The sequence below is a fragment of the Morone saxatilis genome, unplaced genomic scaffold (genome assembly GCF_004916995.1).
Source record: "Morone saxatilis isolate NCDOM2014 unplaced genomic scaffold, NCSU_SB_2.0 Contig24, whole genome shotgun sequence".
NCBI classification, from domain to species: Eukaryota; Metazoa; Chordata; class Actinopteri; family Moronidae; genus Morone; species Morone saxatilis.
Window position 1 is genome coordinate 18,233,119 of NW_023339807.1, and position 14,161 is coordinate 18,247,279.

Below are 14,161 nucleotides of genomic sequence, written 5' to 3' on the forward strand. Positions count from 1 at the left end.
TGTGTGTGTGTGTGTTTGCTGCAACAATTTTTTCTTTTCTGAATGGGGTGTTTGTAAAACACTCAGGCTTCCATAATGAGATTAGGGGAGGTTTTAACCTTATCTAACTTGTTGTGTGAGGTTACAAATGCGCTCAGTTTTCGTCAGACCTGAAAATCTGATCTCTTTCGTTTAAAGCATTGCATTATAAAACTGAAGGGAAGCCTTATGTGTCCCATTTGGGGGGTGTGGAGGCTCATTGTTGCTAGTTTCCTGTTATTCAGTTTCGCCTTGTGTGTGTGTGTGTGTGTGTGTGAAGGTGGTCTGTCTAGGAGAAGGGTCAAAGCCACTGAATCCAAACACAACACTACAGATCCCCCGTTGTTGGTGCTTCCTCTTGACTGTGCACTGCACCAGTTTGCTATTTTTAAAGCTGGCTTCCTATAGACATGACACTTTGTAGAGTATCAGATGTCAGGCGAAGCTCCAAAACACTGACCAGATACCATATCTTGTAGAAGAAAGGGAAAATAAGTTCTGTCTGGGTTAACATGTGTCACATGTTGAGACTTTCTTTCATAGATATAAGACGACATTGTGCCGTCTTCAGAGTTCCTCTTCTAGGAACAGCTTCTGTGTTTTTATTTTCTCCGTTTACCCAGACATTTCCCCCCTAAATGTGGTCTGTTTGGGCTTGATAAAGAGAAACACAAGAGAGCAATGAGTTAGAAACGGTCGAGACAAGATCAGCACAGTTAATCACACTGACATTAAGAAGTAGCTCAAAGCCTTCTCCACATTAGACTAAACCTTTTAGTGTGGAAGGGAGCAGCACGGCTCTAATTGCTGTGTCATACGTGTAAACAAGCAGGTTTTTCCGGACAAAAGGACAACTTCTTGTTTGCGTCTTTGTGTACAGACGTTACAGCTGAAGTGATAAAACAGTAAGTTAGCCTGCCTTTTGCAACTGCACTTACCCATGCAGTGGAAGAGGACAAGGAACTATAAAAAGATGACACGGAAGTGCGTCAGTCACCAGATTATGCATAACTGTCGACTATATATATTTCAATAAAAGAAATAGAATAGAAAGAAACAGAAGATATTTTTTTTTACCCAATCTGACCTGTTGCGTGAGGTTGCAACAAGTAAGAATATCAAAATATACAGATAGAAAATAATTGGATACAGTTGACAACTTCTTCTTTTTTTTTTTTTTTCACCAAATTTCTTGGAGCTTTCTTAACAGGTTTTTATCTCGCAGCTAATTTGTGTTTTTACCAACAGATATTTTGATATTTCATAGATGAAAAAGCACAGGTGTTACTGAAAGATAAAGATAGATAGATAACAGCTCTGACAGTGTGACAGTGATGCACAATACCAGGACCCTGAAACTGAAGGAACTTGTTAATTTTATTCACACCTGCGCTTTTCCTACAATCATATAGCAAAATGTCTTTCATGGTATAAGCCAATATGCATAAACCAAGCATTAAGAGCAACGGGTGGGACTGTTTGGTGCAATCAATAACCGCAACAATAAAAACAAACAACCAAAATGGGCCTTAGTGGAGAGTCTATGTGTCAGTGTTCCTGGGTATGTTTGTGCGTCTCTGTCGGTAAAAGGTCAGGACTCAGTTCTTTCAAATGATGGGGCTGTCATCTGTTACATCAGCCCAGAAGTCTCAACTAAGGTCACATCTTCCCTTGAAATAGATTCTCCAAGTTACATTTTCACCCTGTGTTTTGGGTGTGCACGCTTTGTCCATGTTCTGCGTTCATTGCCAAACACTGGTGTTTCTCAACAGTTGGCCCATACAGCACATTCCTGCTGCATACGCAAACAGCAGATATATGTTCAAAGGTGCTACATACATGTTCAAGTGTCACACTACTAAAAGACAGCACTTCAATAGCAGTGGTAGGTACATGACTTTAAATATGGTGATTAGTGCTGAAAGGATGAGTTGATTGATCAAACAGTTGATTGTGACAATTTGGACTATTGTCAAGTGGATTTTCCAAACATTAGCTGGGCTGGTTACAGCAACATGTGAGGATATTATTCTCCCCTTTCTTTGTTTATTATTGTCATTCGTACGCTGTTTTGGTTCGTTTTTTGACTGTTAATCAGCAGATGAATTGATAACTTCTACTGTTGTTTGTTTACATTCGTTCCGTGGCCTTGAACCACACAAGATGCAAGAAAAGCAAGAAAAGCCACAACTGAAATATTGTTATCATCTCATAATCTCATGGTTGTGTCCCTGCCAATGTCTGTCTGTACTAGATCTGCCAACTGGGGTGAAGGTCACAGGGAGTTGCAAGCTAAAGCACCAATAGCATGTTGGCCTTCGGTCACAGGGAGAGTTGACTGGGTTGGGGTTGTCTGGAGCTTCCCTGCCCCTTTTTTAAGAACAAGGCATGGGAGGGACGAGCAGAGAGGAAAGAAAAGGACATCGCATTGCCTCTGAGTACAAACGGTTATGACAAACTGGCACACAGAGGCTGACGAGAAGAGGCACATTGTAAAGACGAGGGACTGACCGTGTGAGGGAGAACAAAACCAACCGGAAAAACCCCATCTCTTTCCTCTCTGTCATCCCTCCATCCCTCTCTTTTTCTCATTCTCTATTTCTTTTTTCCCCCCTCATTGCTTTCGTGGAAGAGAGGAGACAGACAAGGACAGAGCCTTGAACTCAGACACTGGTAAACACTTTCACCTTTTTTCTCTCTTTCAGCTTTTCAATATTTAGTCCATACCATCAGTTATATGCTATGCCAGAAGCAGCCTGCATGTAGTTCAATACGAACCCTCATTTCACAGTGTACGTGGGCCCAGCAGGAGTCATTATACACCTGTAATGTCACTGCTGTTGGTTGTTATACATGACTTATTAATGCCCACTCCCATCCATCTTTAATGTGGAGAGACAAGGTGCAACTTAACGGTTGCAGTGGGATTACCGTGACCACTTCTGTCAGTAACACGGGAGGGGATGAGGCTCCGTATTGACAGATGAGCTGGAGGTGGCGTATTGTAGAGTATTTGCTGATGCACAAAAGTCAGAGGTGATAAGGCAAGCAGGTGAGTTATGTTTTTCCTTACTCCCATATATAATGTATTGACTGTCCTGGTGTGAGTGTAGTGGCAGCTTTATCATCCCTCTGTTTGGGGTATTAAGTCTACACTGGGCCATGTTTGTACTCCTGAGTGAGCTCTCGATAAGATTGTACTGGTTTGCATGAACTGTGTGTTCATTTGCATCACATTTGCATATGACTCACTCCCTGCAGTTAGATAGGGGTGTAATGTGAGCTGGCTTCATTATCATTAAGCAAGTTTTAGAACAGCTTATGCTGATCCAGGGGTTCATGAAGTTCACACCTAGCTAACTCTGTCAACATAAGGCCTATCGGTTAGCCCAGCTGAGAGAGTTGTTCCCCCCGCTCTAATTAAGCAATCTAATTTTGGCTGCTCGCCCAAACTGGTTTTACTGCTATAGCTCGCTCTGCAGCATGGTGTTTGGGTGCCTGCTTGACCAAAGCAGCCATTGTGTCCCTTAAGGCAGATGAAGGTGTATTTATAGATGTTCTTTGTGTGTCTCTTGCAGGGGGGGAAATTAGCAACAGCCATATGCTGGTAGAATGTGAAAGTGGCTGCTCTATTTCAGAGACAAAATGAGGATTACCTGTTGAGTGGCTGGTGAATTTGAGCATTTGTAGCTGGTAGATGTTCACATTTAAAAACAGTGAAGTCTCTTGGTGTTTTCAGTTTTATGCTGAAGTAATGAATTGAGATGTTGCTCATGAAATAACTCGTGTTGTCAGGCTCAGCGCATAATCAACTGGTTCCTGGTCAAATCCTGAGATGGAGCAATAATCCCAGAACTGTATGTGTGTTGTTAGCTGTTGAATTATTTTGACATGACACTTGCAAGTACTAGAAGCCTCCTTCACAGGTGTTTGTGATTCATTTGTGTGATTAATGTTTGCATAACATTTGAGGTGAGTGGGTGGAGAAACAATTCACTCACGCTTTGTCTTCTCTCATAATCCTGTACACCTCTGTTTTGTCTGGCACTCCCTTGAAGATGATCCCCAGAAAGACATTGCTAAGCAAATGTTCCAGTGAAAATTGTAAAAAAAAAAAAAAAAAAAGGCCCATAATGTTAATGTTATATATTTTTTTATTTATTAATGTCAATGAATCAACTCGAATTCAAGATCACTACTGATGTGAAGAAGATTCAAATTCAAGCAGTTTAGAGACACAGTTTTGTGTATTATAGCTTTACTGTCTGATAACATTAGAATAGCACAATGTATATTCTGTTTTAGTGTGGAGTCATGGGATGAACTTATGTCAAAGACTGTTCCATTCACATGGTTGAATCGATGTGAAATTAGGCCCCAAGCTGCTTCATTAAGGTTTGTAGGAGTACATAGAACATGATATTGTAATCAAATACCTATCCCCTTTGCAGTGCTGTTCTGTAGTCTGCTCGTTTGGCACTGCAGATTTGTTTCGGCCTATCTTTGGCTTATCTTTATACCCCAGGGCCAAGGAATGCCCCCTAAATGAATGGGACATTCACCATGTGCTTGATGGCAACCGTGTTCAGTTCTACCCATTCTAAAATGTGATTATCCCTTGCTAAACACTTCTTTGTGACAATTTGGCATCCAATATGGAAAGATGTGTCCGTATACGAGCGTCTTGCCTTGTAGGGTGCGGTTGAAAAAGCTTTGAGAAAACGTAAAGTGAGAGAAAATGGGCAACGTCTGAAGATATGTCATTCTGTGTGTGTGTGCGTTTAAGTCGCCTGGCTTATAAATGTCTCTTCCCAGAAGTCAAGGGGTTGTGATTCCTCCCAGCAAACTCAAACGGTCTCATCCTGTTACTCTTCCTGAATGGCAGGGAATAGCAGAATAATTGTGCAATAAGGGCTCCATTATATGATTGTTTTTTAGCATACATAAGCAACCTCCGCTCCACATTCCAAGATGTTGCTTTGGGCGTCTGTGCCGTTTTTAGCTTTATTTTTCAAATTGATTTATTACCTCCGCCAAGGGGGTTTTATTTTGGTACAGTTTGTTTGTTGTCTGTCTGCCAGCAGGATCATGGCAAAACCACTGCCCCGATTTTCATGAAACTTGGTGGAAGAGTATAGCATGGGCCAAGGAAGAAGCAGTTACATTTTGGAGCGGATGCATGAATTCTTTTTCACTGTCATTAACATTGCAAGATAATTCAGTTGCACTGAATTTCTAGTGCATGCGTGTGTAAACTGTGTGCTGTGAACAAACATACAACAAACATACCAGCCACCTCAAACGTCACTTTCGAAACAAAACACTGTGGCAGACGTTTCCGCACTATATTTTTACATTTACATTGTCAGCCAATTTCTAGTTGACATTGCTGAGACCTGCTTCCTCTCTCTTTCTCGTGCTGCTTGCCACAGTATTGGAAAATCGCAGTGCACTCTGCTGGATAAACTTTGCATTGACACCAGTATATTACCACAAGACTTTTTTTCTGCATTATATACACCCAACATATATGCTTAATATTGGCCTGTTGCAGACTTATTGGTATCTATATGTCTACAATAGGCCAATATTAACTGAATGATATATATTATTTCTCCATAATGGCTAAATGTGCTTCAGTCCTGCAAGATCATTGGTCAACACCCATACATGACAAAGAAATGACTTTCTTCGCCCCTAAAATTTACATTTTCTCATCTATCAGAAAGGCACTGCCATCTCCCTTCCTTTTCTTTTATTCACTGCATGTCCACCGAGCCTTCTCCTCTTTCCATTATCTCTCAGCATGCCAGTTACCCTATACAGTAAATACCAGCAGGTTTCCAGACGTAGGTGTTGTGGAAACAGAGGTCTCAGGTGACTTAGCAGAATCCAACCGGGACATAGCGCTGGATCTTTTTTCTGCTGCATTAGGGCAGGGACATGGGCACTCTTGATAAACACACTCAGCTGTGTGTTGTCAGCTGTATAGCTCCCTTTGGGACTCTTATGTGAGCGTGTTTCCAAGCTTTTGTCAGTGTATGACTAATCTGTGTTTGTTCCCAGCAGCATGACGTTTGCAAAGGACCTCTGCCTTCTCCTCCTGTTCCACGCATGTCTGCCTAGATCTCAGTGGATTTTGGCTGCTTAGCCAGGATTTACATCATTTAATTTCAAGGCTTGCTTAACACGTCTCAGTCAATGAGCTTCTATACGCCAGGCCATCAGGGATTAGTTAATAGGAGTAAGAAAACATTATGTAGGATATATCCAATGATATCCCACCTGCCACAGTGTCTAATGCTGAGTGTGGGCGTGGTGCAGAATAGGGATCAGGGTGCTCCTTTTTTTTTATACTTGCAGGACCAGAAACTGACAGTGAACTACAGAAAATAATGATACTATATCTTTTAATTTTACACATAAAGAATCCCATTATTCATTTATTAATTTTGTTATGCACAAGCACCCTTGCATACATACGTCTGTTTTGGTTTCAACCTTTGCCATGCTTCTCTTTTTTTCACTGCTACTAGTGATGGACACCAAGGCAGTGTTTGCAGCTCTATACAGTGTGTGCGAAGAGAATGCAGTTTTCTTCTCTGGAGGAGCCAAGGGGTCGCAGGGTGATGCAGCACGGCGGCTGGTGGATGTCATGAAGTTGATCCAGGAACACGCTCACAGTCTGGAGCCCGTTATCTCCGGCTTTGCTGCAGTTTACCATCATTTTGACTTTGACCCACACATACCTGCTAATGGGTATCGCTCACTGGTGAAGGTAGGTTGTTGGATATTTTCAGGTCTTATTGTGTGTATGAGTCAAGTCTTGGATCTGTGTCTGTGTTCTCCTTTTAGCCCAGTGCAGCTTTGAGAATACCCGGCCCCCATACAGCAATACATTCTTATCAATATTCTCTCCACACTGTGAGAAACTGTTCACCAGCCCCTCTTTGCCTTGATATTTCTTTGTTTCAAGGTCAGTCCATTTGTTTTACAGATTGATTTTATGTTGCAAATCAGGTTAGATAAATTCCTCCAGCTGCAGAATATCTACCCATACTGTACCCACTGTACTTTATCTTCTACAGTTATTGATGAAACATCATGACCTTCAATGGCTGCAGCCCACCACAACTGAATGAGTTTAGCAGAGCAGCAAATGAATGCTGCTCTGTTTTCTACCCTCTAGATTTCCACATTTTATAATCCTTCTCATCCCCACAGTGCTACTTTTACTAATCTGTTACACCCTGGTGAAGCAGCAAGCTTTTCACATGCTTGCTTTCACGCATGCTATCAAGCTTACCAACCTAATCTTAATTACAATTTAAGCAGACCCAGAAGACATGGCTCTTTAATTATTTGCACAAGTAAAGAAACATGATTTGCTTTGTTATAATTCAGAATGCTTTGTATTAATTTTTATAAAAGAAATAATAAGCCTCTTATTAATTATCTCAGAAATACATATCATTACATATATCGTTGTCCTTGTTTGATCCTTTTATTACCCAATGACATAATTTACCTAATTCGCTTGTAATTTGATTTAACTGACTTTTAATTAGGCGTATCGAGAAGGTGGCATATAGTAGATATCACATTTTGGAATATACATTTTTTTTAAGAATTTTATCGACACCATCTTCATACTTTTCTAGGTTGTGCGCTGCTGCCTTCTCCACATCATCCAGAAGGGGCGCTACATCACCGCCAACCGCCGCAGCATCTTCTTTCGGGTAGCACACAATGCCGGGGAGATGGAGTCCTACTGCAACGCTCTGTGCCAGCTGCGCGCCCTGCTCTACCTGGCTCAGCGCATGCTACATGACAACAGCCATGGCAACCTTTTTTTCAAGGATGAAAGCGGGCTCAGCGAGAGCTTTCTCCGCGAATACTCATCCATGCACAAGGGTTGCTTCTATGGCCGTTGCCTTGGCTTTCAGGTGAGATGAGCTGCTTGGCAGAAGGATTGGTAGTGGGAAAGATAAGAAGGAGGTAATTTAGCTGCTGTAGGTAATTGAGGGTTAGAAGAACAGTCTCCTACTATAATCTACAGCTCTGGCACAGGTATGCTTACATGTTACTGTCCATATTACATTCTGTTCCTCCTAAAGGTTTTGTTATATTAGTTATTATATTAGGACTTGTCAAGTACAGAATAAAGCTTCCCACACAAGTCTCCCTTAACCTATCAAACAAAAACAAAAAGTAGAAAAAGAAGTGATCTTGTTGTTGGAGGACAAAACCTGGACCGGGGGTTAGTTTATCGGCAGGTACTCATAAACTACTGACATCTTCGACAAAATGTGAAGTAAAGGATTTGGATGGATGGAGGGAAATGCTCCTCTTTACAGCCATAGTCTCTGTTCTTAGTGGAGTCTAATGAGAGAGGCCGAACCCTCAGTGGACAAGAGGTCTAAATCAAACTAAAGGGAAAAAATGATGAAACCTCCCTAGTACTGTCTGCATCAATTTATAATGTCTAAGACTCATCTAAGATCCCGATATTGTCTGTTTCACTCTCTCTGGTTGAATGATTGTCGTTTTAATTGTAGTCTATTTTTGTTTTTAAATGAACCATTGGTAACAGATTGGAATTTAAAGTCTATCTGTGTTTTTGTTCATTCCTCCCTTCAGTTCACTCCAGCCATTCGGCCCTGTCTCCAGACTATTGCTATCGGCCTTGTGGCCTTTGGAGAAAACTACAGACGCCATCAGTCAGGAATAGGTCAGGATCATCTTTTCTGCAGCTGTACCCTATCAGCATCCCATCACTTGATTCTCATTCAAAGAGCGTACTCATCCCCACGCCTCTTATACATTGCTCCTTGGCCCCTGACTGTGTACCTTTTGATGTTGTCTGTTTGGATTGTAGATGCTCTTTCATCCTTTGGATTCTCGAGGGCTAGCTGGTGTGCTTCTTCTATATTTCAGAATGTTTTGAACATGCACACAGTTATGTACAGAGGCAGAGATAGAAGAACACGCACCATTCTAAACACATTTTTACCGCGCACGGGACGCACAGACACACACGTAAATATTTGACATTCAAAAAGGAATAATTCGACTCTCATGGTTTCTTGTGCTCTGTGCTGCACCACAGTGGAGGCAGGAGGTATTGCACCATATGGTGAGTGTACTGGAACCCCCTGACCCCTTCATCATAGTCCTCTGTAGTGAACTCAGGCTATATGACTATATGAAGAAGTTGCTGTAAGCTGCATTAGCTGTCAGTGTGTGTGTTTTTAGTTTAGTTTACTGTCTGAGGTATAGTCATTTTATCTGAGTGCAATTCTTCCCCTTGTTCTTTACTGCCTATCAGCATTGGAAGCAGAGTAGAATTTAATTGCATTACCTGTTTCCACATCGCAGTAGAAAAGTAGACCTGAAACATCCATGTGGCTTGCAGTAAGATTATAGTCACTCTGCTGAGTTTGATTACTGTTCTCAATTATCTCTGAGGTTCCAGCACTCTTTCTTTCCTTCTGTCTTTTAACCTTCCTTCTTTTGTGTTCTCAGTGATGTTGTTTTATGTGCTAGGGTCCAGTCACTGCAATTCTAATGTTCCCCTTATTCCTTCCCTCCTTCCTGCTGTTGTGACATCTTGTTTTCATTCCCATGATTCTGAGCTTTTGTCTGTCTTCAATTTTTAACTCCATTTCTTTTCTTGCATTACACTGTCTCTGGTGTCTCCTACCTACCTTGTTATTATACCCCTCGTCATTGTATCATCCTTCCTCCCTTCCACAGGTGTAGCAGCCAGCTCTTTCTTTACCTCAGGGAAATATGCCATCGACCCAGAGTTGAGAGGGGCAGAATTTGAACGCATCACCCAGAACCTGGACGTCCATTTCTGGAAGACCTTTTGGAACATCACTGAGACCGAAGTCCTGTCAGTGAGTAGACTATTAATGCATACTTTTACACACAGAGACAAGCATGCTCCTAAGATGCCTGTTATCTACCCATGTTGTCACCACTGACACATGCACACAGATCAGTGTGCTGCCCTCTTTTTAATTTTAAAATGGTATCAGGGATATTTTACTTTCCTCTGGTAAAAGTACCCTTATATCATTATGCATTTTGGCCTACAGGCCGTTAGTAATAATAAAGTGGAATTCAATTTATTCAATGGGGTTCATGATTTATTCATCTGGTTTCTTTCTCTCTCCAGTGACCTGACTCGCTCTGTAACTTGCACTCTTCTCTTTCTCTTCCCTCTACCTTTCTGTAACAATTATTTCTCTCTTTCTCTCCATCTCTCTTCCTCCAGAGTCTTGCCAGTATGACATCCACTCAAGTGAAGGTGAACCGGGCTCTTTCTGTGCCCTCCGTGCCATTTGACCTTCCCCTGGCGGCCAACCACAGAGCATCTGTAACTATAGCTCCACCATCAGCGCACATCGGCACTGCTCCTGTTCAGATGAGACTGATCTCTTATGACTTGCGTGAAGGGCAGGTACTTAAATCATTATTATGTTCACACTACAGTGGCACAGTTGAAAATGCAATAAAAAGCTTTATACTTATATTTTATGCAAAACTAGACTAGAGCTTATGTTTGCTGTGTACTGGTCTCACACCACTTCCTTGTAGCCTGTCTAAGTATTAAGTATTTCTTGTGTGACCTACTTTATGACTGTTTTCTTCCACTGTCTCTTTTTAAACCACTTTGCATATACCACCAGTCATACAAATTCTTAAAATATTCTAACAATATGCAATAGCATAACTTGTATTTCTCCAAGCTGCTCGAGTATACGACAGCTTCCACTCATCCTCATTAATCCTCTTCATTATCTCTCTCTATTTCTGTCGTCATAGGTATCACTCTCATTTTTTCTACTCCGCCTCCTTGCCTAATTCTCTCGGGAGACTCCCTCTCTCCATCCGAACTTGTTCTCCTCCTTTCTTTGTAACCTGGCTCTTAACCAGGAATCCTATGAACAAACGCTTTCAGCCATTGAGCACACTCCAACAAAACAACAGTGTCCTTTTTAATGTTGCAAAATACAAGCCTGCATCAGTGGAAGCCCTTCCTCTCAGTCACAGCTCCCCTCCCTCCTTGTTTCTGTTAATGAATGGGAGTTAGTGTGTTGGATATTGTTCATGCAGACACAGGGAAGGCTGGCAGCAAGCTGCTGCAGAACAGTTAGTTCATTCCTCTCTCAAAAGAGCCACGTGCAAACAGCACTAAAATATATTAACAATAAAAGTAACATGTTTACAGAGTACACAGTCTATGGACAGTTATCAGAGTGATGCAAACATTGTGATCTGTCATGTTATTTTTTTTTTTACTCCTTGTGTTCGTTCATTCGTCTTTCTCCACCTCTCTGTTTGACTGTCTAGGACAGCGAGACTCTGCTATCTCTCTCCCGATCTGAGGGGGGAGCCATCTCTCTGTCACTGGGGCTGAAGACCAAGCGCCTCCCCTCGTCTCCCTGCCTCCTGATCCACTTCCATGGGGGAGGCTTTGTGGCCCAGACCTCCAAGTCCCATGAGGTGAGATGGTACTCTCCAACTGGACTTTTCCTTACTCTGACTAGAAAAACGATGTCATTATTTTTATTTTGCAAGAAAAACTTCATCCAAAAGATTATTCCCATATTTATATCATGAGTAGTATTTTCACTCATGTCTGTATGAAACACTATTTGACCTATTTGTGATATTCATAATGAAACAGCTGGTCAAAAGGAAAACAGTGGTATAATACGTCATGTGGCACCTACAGTTCAAAGACAGCACCACACCTACACCATTAGACACCTGGCTCAGTTGTTGTTTTTCCAGGATTTGGGCCAGTATCGCCACAGCGGTCATCCAGCTAAGTTCACCTTCTCATCTCACCAATGTTTCAACTTCTGACTGTGTTTTCTCAAACTAACTGTAATAGAACCCCAGCTAATTCAAGTGTTGGGGAGACACTGGTTGAGAGTGGAGGAACAGAAAATGAAGCGAGTTAAGGATTTGGATGGATGGATGGATAGAAAGAAATGCTCCTCTTTATGGCCATAGTCTCTGTTCTTAGTTGAGCTTAATAAGAGAGGCTGAACCCTCAGTGGACAGAAGTTAAAATCAAACTAACGGAAAGAAATGATGAAACCTCCCTAGTACTGTCTGTAATTTATAATGTCTAAGACCTATCTGATATTCTGATATCGTCTGTTTCACTCTCTCTAAATGAATGGTTACTGTTTTGATTGTAGTCTATTTCTTGTTTTTAAATGAAAGTATATTGTGTAGTATTTTGACTCATGTCTATATGAGATAGTATTTGACCTATTTGTGATACAGCTGGTCAAAATACAGGAAATGGTGGTATATGTCATGTGGCACTTAAGACACCTGGCTCAGATGTTTTTTCCAGGATTCGAGCCAGTATGACCACAGCGGTCATCCAGCTAAGTTCACATCTCACCAATGCTTCCACCTCTGGCTGTGTTTTCCCAAACTAATTGTAATCGAACCCCAGCTAATTCAAGTGTTGAGGAGATACTTGTTGAGAGTGGATTAGCGGAGGGTTACCAGTCTGAGTCTCTTCCTATGTCAATAGTATGTAATGAGCGGTTAGGCTAATTATTTTGTAATTAATCCCTGAAAGCTTAATGGAGATAATTTGCCCTCCCTCCATGTCTTTTTTGCTGGTAAGGTCCACACAAAGCTGGTTTTTCTTGTCATGTAAATCATTGCCTCCTGTCATTCACTTCCATCCATAACCCTCTTTTTTTCTTAAAGGGGAGGAGCCCATGTCCCAGATTTAAAAAAAAAAAAATAATTAAAAAAAAGTGACACCAGCACACACGCATAAGCTTTGGCTTTACATCTTAATCTTATCAATATATGAAATAGTAGCAGGAGGAAGCATTCAACCTGCTTAGTTCATCTTAATGAGAAAGCTTACAGTGTATTGTGTGCCCACGCCACTCCCTGGCTGTGTGCGGTCTTTATGTAGCATCAAGGTACTTATAGCAACCGCAAGACAGGGCTCTGTGAAATCGCCAAGGACATGGGCATCCTTGATCTGCAGCTGCGTAGCAACCAGAGGATGAGAGGGAGCAATCAGAGAAGGGGGTGAACAGGGCTGTCATGTTGAATTAACCAAGAACTGTACCACCCTGCAGAGAAAGATTACCCTGGGCACTAATGGAAGACTTGTCAGACTATCCTTCTCTTCTTCTTCTGGGCTCTCCTTTTTTTATTACATCCACCCTCAATCTTTCTAATATCTCACAAAATCCTTTTTGTTCACTTAGTGCCCTTCAGTGGCAGGAGCTGGTGCTCTCAGTACCCAATGATGCTGAGATCACAGGAATGGATGCGCTGGCATCTGTGCATTTAGCAACTTGGACACAGACCACACACGCACATACACAACCTCAGTGTTTGGCCAGTAGAGGTATAAGCTTGCAGATTAACTGCTCTGCCTGCCTGAGAATGAGGGGGACTGCAGCTCCCATTAATTCCTACTTAGAGAATAGATCTGGGACCCTGTGTGTGTGTGTGTGTGTGTGTGTGTTAAAAATAGGATGTGTGTGTAGGAGAAGAGTTTCCTGAGTCATGTAATATTAACCAGCCTTGGTTCCAGCCCAATAAAAACACACAGACACATACCTCTTCTCTGTCTGGTGGGCCATTTGCTGTGATTCCTTGGCTCATTTTATGCAGGCAGATGATGAACTGTCTCACCGACGGACCATGCCCATATGTTGACATTTATTGTAGCATGGCAACAATGGCTGTTGTTCACACACATACGCGCACACACACACACACCTTAGGAGTTGCTGATTCGTACAAACCCACACTGACCTGAACAGTGCTTGAACTGCATGCACACTCACTTGTCAGCGGTCTCACTCTAAGATTTATTGTGACAGGTCGGGCTTTATGACAGCACAGCTGAGCTAGAGCTGCTGCTTTGTTTTTTTTTTCATACCAATCATTGGTTGGCGAGGCGACATACAAACATACACTATGCTTTTCCTGCTGGTGTGAACTGTGAGCTGTCTCTTTCACCGCCAGCCCTGTCAAAGCTCATCAAAAAGGTGTTGGGAGGAGATAGACGGAGGAGGAAAGGATGAATACTTTGTGGAAGGAGTATTTTGTCAAGACAAGTTTTGATGCCTTT

The 14,161-nt window shown here is 41.9% G+C and overlaps 1 protein-coding gene across 2 annotated transcripts in view; it reads left to right on the forward strand.

The window, feature by feature from the left end:
- lipeb (lipase, hormone-sensitive b) overlaps positions 1 to 14,161 on the forward strand; it is a 24,881-nt gene that overhangs the window by 969 nt on the left and 9,751 nt on the right. The window contains exons 2-8 of one of the 2 annotated variants that reach the window (XM_035671793.1): positions 2,651 to 2,691; positions 6,555 to 6,796; positions 7,680 to 7,964; positions 8,659 to 8,749; positions 9,775 to 9,920; positions 10,301 to 10,486; positions 11,380 to 11,532. In XM_035671793.1, the coding sequence (XP_035527686.1) occupies positions 6,557 to 6,796; positions 7,680 to 7,964; positions 8,659 to 8,749; positions 9,775 to 9,920; positions 10,301 to 10,486; positions 11,380 to 11,532 (1,101 nt within the window). In that variant the 5' untranslated portion in view covers positions 2,651 to 2,691; positions 6,555 to 6,556. The remainder of the gene's footprint in view (positions 1 to 2,650; positions 2,692 to 6,554; positions 6,797 to 7,679; positions 7,965 to 8,658; positions 8,750 to 9,774; positions 9,921 to 10,300; positions 10,487 to 11,379; positions 11,533 to 14,161) is intronic. The other variant, XM_035671792.1, reaches the window with a different exon arrangement.